This window comes from Chionomys nivalis, chromosome X (genome assembly GCF_950005125.1).
Source record: "Chionomys nivalis chromosome X, mChiNiv1.1, whole genome shotgun sequence".
Lineage (NCBI taxonomy): Eukaryota > Metazoa > Chordata > Mammalia > Rodentia > Cricetidae > Chionomys > Chionomys nivalis.
In genome coordinates, this window is record NC_080112.1 from 34,100,060 (window position 1) to 34,112,486 (window position 12,427).

General features: G+C 38.4%; 1 protein-coding gene across 1 annotated transcript in view; it reads right to left on the minus strand.

Annotated features, from left to right (window-relative positions):
- The window catches only part of Efhc2 (EF-hand domain containing 2), a 144,611-nt gene that overhangs the window by 57,913 nt on the left and 74,271 nt on the right, over positions 1-12,427 (minus strand). Inside the window, exons 10-11 of the mRNA XM_057759411.1 lie at positions 9,004-9,200; positions 4,643-4,773 (exon numbers count right to left, since the gene is read on the minus strand). Of these exons, the coding sequence (XP_057615394.1) occupies positions 4,643-4,773; positions 9,004-9,200 (328 nt within the window). The remainder of the gene's footprint in view (positions 1-4,642; positions 4,774-9,003; positions 9,201-12,427) is intronic.

Here is a 12,427-nt window from a genome sequence, read left to right on the forward strand (position 1 = left end):
TTTAGATAGAAAGTAAGGAACCTTTCTAGAGGGTAAGAAATGCAATTTCAAAGATGAGGGGGAAACACGGGGATTAGATGGAGAAAAGACACCAGGAAGATCCCTCGCCTGGCCCTACAACACATAATGTGGCCTTTACTAGAATATAGTCCTCAGGTGCAATGTAATGGAGAAAAATAAAGTCACGGGGTTGCAGAGATGACTGAGTGGTCAAGAGTACTTACTGCTCTTGTAGAAGACCTGGGTTCAGTTCCCAGCACCAACAAGTCAGCTTACAACTGCCTGTAAGTGGAGTTATAGGGGACCCTATGCCCTTTCCTAGCTTCCACAGGCTCCTGCATGCTACATAGTATACATAATCTCCTCTCTCTCTCTCTCTCTCTCTCTCTCTCTCTCTCTCTCTCTCTCTCTCTCTCACACACACACACACACACACACAAAGAAAGAAAGAAATAAGCGAATAAATAAATTTATCTTTTAAAAAAAAAGGTTCTCTGCAGATGCCTAAGGAACATCCAATAGGACAAGGTTCAAAGACACTCCTATTTCAAGGTCTGTACAGTTCAAGAGACCAATAAATTTGAGGAATTAATTAATACCTAGATGTCAACTAGAACATCTCTATGTCAGAAGCAAAGTAGTCATGACTAGAGAAAAGGTGGCCACTTAACATTTATAAATTCCTTACTATTTGCTCAACACTATGACAAATGCCATGGCTAAAGTAGAAGGCAAGAAACCAAAGGTTCCTACTCTCCATGAGGTTAGTTAAAAGAGAAATAATCCAGAATGTATACAAATACATACACACATAAAAAATACTAGCTAGTAAAAGCATGGAGTAAAACATTTAAATGTTTGATATGAAATGACTGACTATGGAGTTCCTTTGTCATTACCCAGACTAGGATATGGAAAGTAAAAGAGAATACTGATGAAGATGGGTAGGGACCTACACTTGCAAACCAAGTACTGATGGAAGAGGTCCGCGCCCAGGAACTCAGTGTGGAACCTAAAGATGTAACCTGGACCAGATCATATTGACTCTCAGTCTATGCTCTAATTTGGAAACTGTTGTGGTTTAGATGCAATATTCTCCATGTTGGAAGTTTGATTCCTTTCCAAGTACAATAATGTGAGAGGTAGTAAGAATCTTTAAAAGATGAGGCCTAATAGGAGGTGGTTAGGTCATTGAAGGCACTGCCTGAGGAAGAGAGGGATATGGTTTTCATGGATTTCTCATGAGCTCTTTTAAGGAGGTTGTTTCTTAAAAAGAAGACCAGATTCCCCGCTGTCTTACATGTATTCCTATGCCCTCTGTCATAACAAAGGCTTCACCAGAGTAGAGCTGATACTGAGGCTATGACCTTGAACCTCAAAAGCTGGGAGCTAACTAAATCTCCTTTCTTCATATATTACTCAGCATCAGGTATTATATTGTTGCAATGGAAAACTGACTAATATAAGGATCATGCAGCCACCTCCAAACTAGAGCATCCAGAAATAATCCTAGTGGCTCATGTCATTCAGTGACTGTGTCTAAATGGAGTTTATTTATGGCTAGAAACCAATTATGAGTGAGTACATCCCATGTTCCTCTTTTTGGGTCTGGGATACCTCACTCGGGATAGTGTTTTCTATTTCCATCCATTTGCATGCAAAATTCGAGAAGTCATTGTTTTTTACCGCTGAGTAGTACTCTAATATGTATATATTCCACACTTTCTTCATCCATTCTTCCATTGAAGGGCATCTAGGTTGTTTCCAGGTTCTGGCTATTACAAACAATGCTGCTATGAACATAGTTGAACAGATACTTTTGTCATATGATACTGGAAGCCCAGGGATACTGTAGTGTACAAGATTATCAAGGTTCTTACCCTCAACAAGTTTACATTTTCTATTAGAATAAAAAACACCCAAGTACACACACACATCATCACTCCTCCAAGTAAACAATTCTCTAAGTAAAATAATTACAAACTGTGTTATATGCTGTGAAGAAATATAAGCAAAGGGCTAAGAATAACAGTGGGTATTTACTTAGGGTTGTCAGACAGAAACAAATACTCTGGTAATAAAAAGTCCTAGAATTTTCCCTGGAAAGGAAAGTGGTAAGGTCCTTCCAGGCAGAAAGAACTCTGTGTATAGACTTGGAAGCAGGGAAGAACTTGATATGTTTGAAAAATTAAAAGGTAACCAGTGGGGCCAACAGAAAAAGAAGTGATGGCATGGAATATAAAAATAATAGGTTTTGCCAGCCTGCTTTATAGACAATATTTTTAATGAATGGATTTGTTTTGGTTTTCCGAGATAGAATTTCTTTATGTTCCTATGGCTGTCCTGGAACTCACTCTGTAGACCAGGCTGGCCTTGAACTCATAGAGATCCACCTCCTTCTGCCTCACAAGTGCTAGGATTAAGGGTGTGTGCAACCACTACCTGGCTAATGAGTGGATTTGGTAGTTTTTTTTTTTTTTTTTACCATATTTCACCCCTTCTGCATTGTGTATTTATGAAGAAGTTGGCACGATGGCCACTGACCACACTATGCACTCTAGCTAAAACTCCAGGTCGGTTATGAGGAAATCTGACTTATACTTCAGGCCTAGAACCAATCACTAACCCTTCTTGGACAAACAAAAAGGAAACCCTCTTGTGGGGCCCATAGAAGTGGGTCTGCTCCATGTTGACTGAAGGTCAGAGAGCTTAAGCCTACTCCTGCTCTTTCAAAGTCATTGACAGAAGTCTGACTTAAGGAGTGGCTACAAACAACATCCCTTGACCTAGCGTGTGGTTACTTGGTGTTTGGGTATTAAGATGGCCCATGGAAGTGAATCTGTTCCACCTTGGTCATCAAACATAAGAGGATTCAAACCTATTCTCCTACAAGGATAAGACAGGAGATTTGACCCAGGGAGTGGCTGCCGACAGGAAACTTGGCCTAAGGTGTAGTCACTGCATGTCCTGTCTAAAACATCAGAATGCTTAACTCAGGAAATAGTGGCTTGATGTCTCAAGTATTGAAGCAGGTGATTGTTCTGTTTGTACTTTGTATCATGTTAAAACACTCTTTTTCCTTCTTCCCCAATTTTTGGATTGGGGTGTATAAGCATATGGAAAATAAACACAGGCATATTCTGTCTTCACTGGATAGCCCTCCCAGTTCTAACTAATGAAATAAAATAAACAGTCCCATTGCTCAAGTTCTGTTGGCTGCAGTCAAGGCCACTGAAAAGTTTTTCAGGCCTGTGGTAACCTGAGGCTGGAGTTCATGCTATGGAATGTCTAGGATGTAGAGGCTGGCGGTTTTTTGTTGGTGGTGGTTGTTTTTTGTAAGCCCACAGTACCTGGTAGCTGTTATTCTAATCATACAGTTTGGTGTTCCTTTATCACATCTACAATTAGGATGAGGCCTCTATTTGCAGACCAATTTCTCTTCCTTGGAAATCCTTCCTGGCCAAAGTACTTCCCAAAAGGCCCTGTGAACTTGCTAAAATATTTCCAATAGTCTTTTGAGAGTACTAGGAGGACCAATGTTTTTGTAAAAGGACACAAAATAGTAAAAACAAAAGCACTCCCTCGTTTCTGAAGGAAATTTCTTGTTTTCTCCTCCAGTGTTTCCCATTAGTTCATGGTCTGAGTAATTGTCTTCGCTGTTTGCTTTGTCTCCATTTCTATTCCAGAGCACCAGGACCATATGTATATGATGATACAGAATAATAAAGAACTGTAAATTCTTATTGATCCCAGAAATTTGGCAATTCTAAACAATAAAAATATGCCTTCTGCCAGCTCCTCTCAAAAGAACACTTTGAAGACACAAAAGAGCTTTGTTGTAACAACAAATAAACTCCTAGAAAACATAAGGCCTCATTATAGGCTCCAGACTACCAAGTAGTGATGCGAACAAGCAACTGTAAACACAAATTTGGAAAGTCCACATTGCTATTCTTACCTGAGTTCCTATCTTCATTTCCCAGGCTACATCTTGACTGTATTAAGCCCAATATATAGCTTTTAACTACTTATTCTTTTCAAAAGCTAGAATTTTCGAGCTAAAGAGAAAGTCCTCTTTGTCCTCCATCCATGATTTAATTTACATTTTCCTAAACACTCCATTCACTTTGTTTTCTAGCAAAGAGTTCTCACAATTGTACTAGACCCTGAACTTGAATTTCCCTGTGGTTCTTTGGGAATTTGCCTAGGTCAGCTACTGGGAAATTTCAGAATTCAACTTTACCTTTGAGAAAATATTGTTCATGATTTCATATGATACTTCTCACTACTCTTATATATAGCATGACAGGGAAATTGAGACAAAGTCTCTGATGCCTGTCTTTTGTCTTTTGGAATTCAGATGCAATTGAAGATACAGACATTCAAATAAAATATGGCCTTTTCTCTGATCATCAGCAACTGGCTTTTGTCTCCATTCCTCCTTCTAAATGTCTTGTATATAATTGCATAAAACTTACTAGGACATCACAGTCAAACCTTAAATACAAAGTAATACAAAGACAAATAAATACCAATCTTTAATAAAAACCCATGTAGTCAACTGATTGGGAAACACTAGGAATGAAAGGGTTCTTTCTACTCTTTGGGAAAAACAGATCCATGCTAGAAGAATACAGCTTACCTGAATGTATTAAAAGGCAACACCTTTGTGTGGTTATGGTCAGCAGCTGAAAATATCTGCTTTATCTCTCTTGACTTAGATTTTTCTTCTTTTAGCTTTTGTATGGCAAGTTCAAAGTTGCTGTATGGAAACTTGAAGGAGTAAAAACAAGACATATGCATGAGATCAGGAGGCCATTATATCATCATCATCACCACAACCATAACCATCATTGTCAATATTAGTTCTTTGAGGATTTCATACACTGTGGTCTGATAACATTTATCTCTTCCCTGACTCTTCTCAAGTCCTCCTGTCTTCCCTACTTACCCAACTGTGTTCTTTTTCTTGTTCTTAACTAATCAAGACCAATTTGTGCTATCCATTTTTTTTTATCTGTGACCTTACACTCAAGTGTGGCTGACTTACCAGAGACTATTAATTTTTTTATTAATTTTACATATCAACCACAGTTTCCCCTCCCTCCCCTCTTTCCGTTCTCCTGACTGGCTCTCCTTCTCTTAACAGCTAACAGTTATCAATAGTTCCAGAGCTAGTGGTAGAATTTCATGCACAACTCCACTTTCCATGCTGGAATTTGGTCTGCTTTGGGCTTGCACAGGTCTTATGAACGCTATGACAACCACTGTGAGCTCACAGTGAAGTTTCTCTGTTGTTCCCAGAAGACACTGGTTCCCACTTATCCAGTCTCTGACTGGCTCTTACAATCTTTCTTCCTCCTTCCACAATGATGCCTGAGCCTGAGGAAGGCTTCTGATATGTATGTTCCATTCACGGCTGAACATTCTGAAGTTTCTTATTCCCTGTACCTTAGGAGGGTAATGGAGACCAACAAGACTACATGGTAAACCCAATGTAAACAATACATGTCTTTACCTAGAAACAAATCTGCACAAGAAATAACTAGCCTTGTTATCTTTTGAATGAAAGATTTAGGAAAAAGGCTGCCGTTATTCTAGGCCCTAGATCTCAAGCAATTGAACTTAAGGGATAGCAGGTAACAAAGTTTACTAAACAATCTTAGCCTTCCTCTAACTCTCACACATAACCTTGATATTTTAGCTGACCCTAACGGAAAGAAAAAGAGATTTAGAGCTGGCTAAATGTACACCTACTTTCTCTAGATCATTAGAATGGCTGGCCACCAGGCAAAGTACTGATCATAACAAAGCTGGGTGTCAAAGTCCTGCAAAAGCACTGTAACCTACATACATTTGCTGTCTAGGCATTCCATTGTTTCTGTCTCCTACTTTGTGGTTAGCTTTTTTTACTTAGAAAGAATACTTCTTATTCAATTACAGAAAGCATAAGGTTGTAAATAATTACAGCCAAGAGATCAAAAGTGAGAAGATGAAATTTTAGAAAAAAAAAGTTCTGATGCTATTTTAGTATAAAGCTGCCTCTATTCCACCATCAAATGATCCAGGTGGTTTGTCACCTACTGAGCCCCCTCCTTTTTCGCATTTCCTTTCATGTGTTTCCATGATAGCATCTATTTGATAGCTCCTTTGAAAAGACTACTGAGGCTGGTAATAAGGAGTGTATTAATCTTTATCTTCTTACAATGCCTTTGTTAAGAGCATTTTTAAAGCAATGTAATTTTCACTTGAGAGACTGATACTAGTAATGTCTTATACTGCTTTCTCATACTGAAAGACAAAAAAACCCTTATATCTTAAAACTATATATTATGTTTTGGCTGGATGTATAACTGAATGGAATAGTCCTCATTTAGCATGTTCAAGGCCTGAGTTCAATTCCTATCACTGCAAACAGAATAAAGCAAAAGGCACATGCATGGTTTAATATACACAGATAATCCTCAATTTACAGTGATTTGTGTGTTAATACACCCACTGTAAGTTGAAAATGTACCAATTACAACTAACTTACAGATCATCTCAAGCTTAGCAATACAGCACACTGGAGAGTATTTCACTTCATGATACAGTGTTTTTTAAGGTCTGCAACTCACTGCTGATGCCCAATGGCATGTGAGAAGACTGGATTATATAGTACGTATTAGCCTGGGCTGGAAGGGGAGCAAAACCCAGAATTTTAAAGTTTCTATTAGAAAGCACATCACTTTTGCATGACAGTGAAGTCAAAACTCCTATGTCAAGCAATTCTAAGTTAAGAAGTATATGTTTTATGTTAAGGTAGAGGTTCTGTTCAAAACCAGAATATTGGTTTATAACAGCAACAATGACTAAGCTTGCCATGGGCCCTATATGGCTAAGCCCCTCACACAAATTATCACATTTAACCTCTGTAGCAACTTTATCAAACAAGCACTGTTGTTACTCTTATTTAAAGACAAGGAGACTGAAGATTAGAGATCATACATAACTAAAGTCTGTTTGGGGGTTATACTCTTATACACTGTAAAGATTTGTCACTCATATTGGTTTAATAAGATGATGATTGGCCAGTAGCCAAGCAGGAAGTATAGGCATGGTGACCAGACTAGGAAAATTCTAGGAAGAGGAAAGGCAGAGACACATTTACCAGCCAGATGCAGAGGGGGCAAGATGAGAATGCCTTACTGAGAAAAGGTATGAAACCACATGGCTAAACATAGATTAGAATTATGGGTTAACTTAAAATATGAGTTAGTTAGTTGTTAAGTCTGAGCTATAAGCCAAATAGATAATTAATATAAGACTCTGTGTGTTTATTTGGGAATGAATGACTGCAGGACCAAGTGGGACAGAAACTTCCATCTACAAAACCCTGTCACCTATTAGTGTGGAGACCAGATTTGTACCCAGGCTTAGTGGTCTCTGGAAATCTAACTGCTTAATCACCATGTTTCTCACATGAGTTTAGAGTTGTCTTCTAGTATAGGTCTATAGTTTTAGAATAACCTGCATTTCTAAAACTATAAACAGAGAGGTGGTCTAGTGACTGTGGAAGATGCTGTACTTAACAGAGGTACCGAGAAGAGCACTGAACTACCAGCTTTCAACCGTCACTTCTGCATAACTCTGAATTTACCTGATAAGCACACTGTTCTAGGGTCTCCATCATCCTGGTTAAGACTTCCTCTAAACTGTACTAGCTAGTTTTTTAAAGATTTATTTATTTATTATGCATATAGTTTTCTGCCTGCATGTATGCCTTCATGCCAGTAGAGGGCACCAGATCTCATTACAGATGATTGTGGGTACTGGGAATTGAACCCAGATCCTCTGCAAGAGCAGCCAATGTTCTTAACCTCTGAGCCACCTACGTTCTTCCTACCCACCCTTCCTTCTTTGCCTTCTCATTTCACAAGGATGAGACCTGACCTGAACAGCACTCTGAAGGTAGCTCCCATTCCCTGCGTCGTCTTGAGCCTCTCCTTTCATCCCACAGAGGTTTTTCCTCTAATATTCCTGGTGTGGGTCTAACTCTGTCTTGAAACCTAGCAACTCAACCCTGGTCATTTTCTTTATAAATGAGATAAAGTATGCACTGTGTGGGTATAAATAGTGCATAATTATTTAATAAATCTTAAAATAAAATTGTTCAGACTGATTTTTTTCAAAATTATAAGCAATGAATTCTAAGTACAACTAGCTTATATGCTGAACAAGTCTACATTTAAAGCCTAAGAGTTATATCCATGGATTTTTACAGAACAATATTGTCAGCACAGCACTTTTAGTAACAGTAACTATTTGCCACTGCAGTATTTTTGATTAAACAAAGAAATTGTTGCTGGGTGTGGTGGTACATACCTGAAATCTCAACACGCAGGGAAGAGAGCAGCATGTGAACAGTGAGTACAAAGCTAACCTAGGTATCTGGCTAGGTATGTCTCAAAAAAATGAAATTAATTCAAGAATTAAAATACAACAACAAGAAGATATTTCTATGAGCTCACTGAAGCAAATTTCTTCTTCGATTCTAATTTCAGCCTCAGGTGTCATTGTTAAGCAGACCAGCAACTACAGCTTCGTTTGGGGTTTCTGTCTGTTCTACCCATAACTTCCTTTGCTACCCTGTGTCAATTAATTTGGATGGTACAGTGTGTGCCATCAGAGTTTCTTCCTTTCCTATAGTTATTGCATTGCCTTCTAACAAACATTGTTGGCATCAGCAAAACCCCAGGAAACTTGATTCAGCATTGGGTCTGCCTCCTGCCAGGGTCTGGAATCAGTGATGCTGGGCAGTGGAGAGCTAAGCTGTAAATAGCAGAGACAAGGGCCGGGCCTCTGTGATGGGACCTGTGGCCAAGTCACACAGATCCATTATTCATGCGCACATGTGTGAATGTGCAATGTACACCAGTGGCAAGATGCAGAAGAAAATGTCCTAGAGGGAGAGAAACACCCACTGAAGAAGGTAGGGAGTCAAGAAATATACAGTGTATTCACCTTGTCTGTGTTATTCTCCATGTACTTTAAGGTGTACTCATCAGCATTAAGCAGATGAAACAGGTAGCCATTCACATTCACTGTGTTTCCTATATAGAGCTCCTCAGCCTTGATGTATTCTGAAAATTCACTTCTAAAGACTTCTTGTCCAGGCTTTTTCACACGGCTTCTTTTCAAGAACATTCCACCAGCATTCCCTAAAGAAACATGAAAAAAAAAAGTTCATGAGTTGCTTCATTCTTACAAAAACCACAACTTGCCTTTAGTTATTTTCTCTTCCAACACAGACTGTACAAATTATCTGTAAAGCCATGTTGCACACTGTGGGAGGGAAGAATAGGGAAGTGGGCAAAGAAACGGCATTTTTTTTCTTGTGTAACTCTTAAACACCACTGGAGAGAATGTAAATTAGTATAACTACTATAGAAATCATAAGATAATTCCTGAAGAGATTAAAAATAGAACTTGCACATTATCTAGCTATATAACAAACCTGAGCATAGATGTACAAGGCTCAAAGATACTACAAAGATAGCTATGCACTCAGGTATGTCTCAGTGACCAAGTTAGGGAATCAGCCACAGGTATTAATTAATGGATGGATGGATGAAGAAAATACGTCTCATATACATACTGGAATTTTATTTAGCCATAAAGAATGAAATCATGTCATTTGCAGGAAATTGACATCATCATGTGAAATAAAATAAGCCACACTCAAAGTTTAATTTAGGAGGAAAGGATATGAAATTAAAGAGAGCAGATATAAGAAAAGATAAGAGAAATGAATATTATCAAAATATATGCATGAATAAAAATGAACCCATTACTTTGTAGACTTCTAAATGACAAGGTTGAGTGCATTAAAGAAAAAAGTAATATGCTATTCAAAACTTTTCTTTCCTCATTCTCCCAAATTCCAAAAACATTTAGCAAGGACCTTTTGTGTATGTTCCACAGCAAGCTGGAACTATGGGACATCAGCAAGTTCCTCTTCTCTAAGGCATGAGTAAAGCACCTACTTTCTTTATTTCCACAGAACTGCTTCACACTTAACCTGGCATTCAGATTAAGGGCAAGATACCCCACATCTAAGACAAGATTTAGATTAAGTGTTAGAAAGCAAGTATGGGGGTTCCCTTTGTGTTTCCTCTTTCACACCATAGTAAAATATCTTTGCTTCTTTTAGTAGTCTTTTTATGCTGCTTACTTTCCAGAATTCTCATCATTTTTCTGTTCTCTTCTGGGCATAGCTACCTGATGTTTGTTTATTTTCTTTGACTTCTTGGAAATCAAAAGGCAGAGCTGAACAGGAGATTCTAGAATCTTCTGACGTGGAACTGACTTATGACTATAACAGACCAGATGAGACCAGACAGGAGAAGTGGTGAAAACATACAGGCTTTGGAGTCAAATTGAGTTGCATTTTATACTTGCTTTGCCAGTTGCCTACTGCATACTCTTGAAGTCTTTTTTAAGCTCTCTAAACTGCTAGAGTTGGTACTGGTAAAATAGGAATTTTAAGATGTGTATGTGGGAGGAGTCATAAAAATTTACTCTCAGATCACCTCTTACTGTGGGGAACATTACCATAGAAAAGCCCTAGCTGCTACAAGCTGCTACCAACAATGAAAGTTCAAAGTAGGAACACTGAGACTGGTCCATTCCTGCATAGACAACTGGCAGCTTTGGATATATCTATCAGAAATTCCTTATAAGTCCACTAAGATCTAAGATCTACCACTTTCTCCCTTTCCTCTGTCCTTCATAGGAGTTAGAAACTACTATATCCAGATGTGGTATTAGATATGTATAATTCCAACACTCAGGAGATAATGAGTTTTAGTCCCTGCCTGGGCTATATAGTGAGACTATGGAGAAAGGGACAAGGGGAGAGAAGATTAGAGCAGGGGTGAGTGGGAGGAAGTGGGAGAGAGAGGGAGAGGGAGAGAGAGAAAGAAAAAGAGAGAACCCCCTGCAATCTGATGGTTCTCTGGGCTTCCTCTTGTTCCTTCAGCATTTTATTGTTGTTTTTGTTTGTTTGTTAATTTGTTTTCATTGTTTAAACAAATCTCTTCTACATTAACTCTGTCTCTGGATTTGCCTCTTTTTAGAGGACCTAACCTGCTTTGAAACTTAAGGATAATAGTAAGTCCTCAGTGATGGTCACTATTTTTGTAAACTTTCTATTTTACAAGTGCAATTTGCTTGGCCCCATAATTTTATGTGGGCTTCCCCTCTGTATGCTATGAATATGTTTTATTACCATTGGTTATTAAAGAAGCTGTTTCAGCTAATGGCTTAGTAGAGTACAGCTAGGCAGGAAATCTGAATAGAGACATAGAGAGAAGGAAGGCATAATCAGGAAGATGCCATGTAGATGCCCAAGGAGACAGATGCCCTGGAACTTTTACCTGTAGGCCACTCATGATAATAGACAGATTAATAAAAATGGGTTAATTTAAGATGTAAAAGTTAGCTAGAAATATGCCTAAGCTATTGGCCAAACAATGTTGTAATTAATATAGTTTCTGTGTTATCATTCAGGTCTGGGTGAGTGGGAAACAAACAAGCAGTCTCCATTCAAAAAATGGTGCTTAATATGTGGCAACTACATCCACATAAAACCTGAGAGAGTTTGGGTAGAAATTCTAGACACAAAAGAATGAGTTTAGTGCAGCTTCTTGATAGCTGCATTTTTTTTTTTTCAGATAAATTCTGTTCGCTGGTGGCAAGCAGGGGTTCTGAGTTCCTTTAAGAGAGGTGTTCCTGACTTAGGCATTGGCAACTAAGACTGCATGCCTTCTTTATGGGAGGGCTTCCTGGTTCATGCTGGCATGAAAGGCTCTGTCTCTGTTGGGAGACACTGCTATGGAGCATTTGAATGGGCTTTGTAAGCAGCGTGCTAAAGGTTGATTGATGGTGAAGTGGATCTGCTGGAACTGGGGTAGAAAGTATGGCTTGTAGAGCTGGTGGCAAATATACCTCTGCCATGTTGGACTGGGCAGAGTCAAAAGGCAAAGCAACCTTAGTCCTAGCCATGCCCGCTTAGCATTTAAAAATAAAGGTGCTCCTGGTCAGAAAGTGATTACAGATACACAATAAAGACAGATTCAGATGAAAAAAAAACTCTGAATGGGTCACAATGTGTTTTAAAAATGTACATAGGTTTGGGACAGAGAAGAAAAAGAGTATAGACAGTTATAAAAAGAAATAGTTTTAAAAAATAAATCAAAGTATTTAAAGAGACAGAGTAAGTTGTAGATTAAAGGAGTAAAGATAATAAAAATAAATATTAAAAAGTAATAGAGTTTAAAAAAGAAAAATAAGCCATGTAAAGATGGAAAATACACAGAGAGTCTGGATTATGTAAATTATTGTGTTTTCTTTGAATTTTTTGACTGTATATAAGCTAAGTACAGAG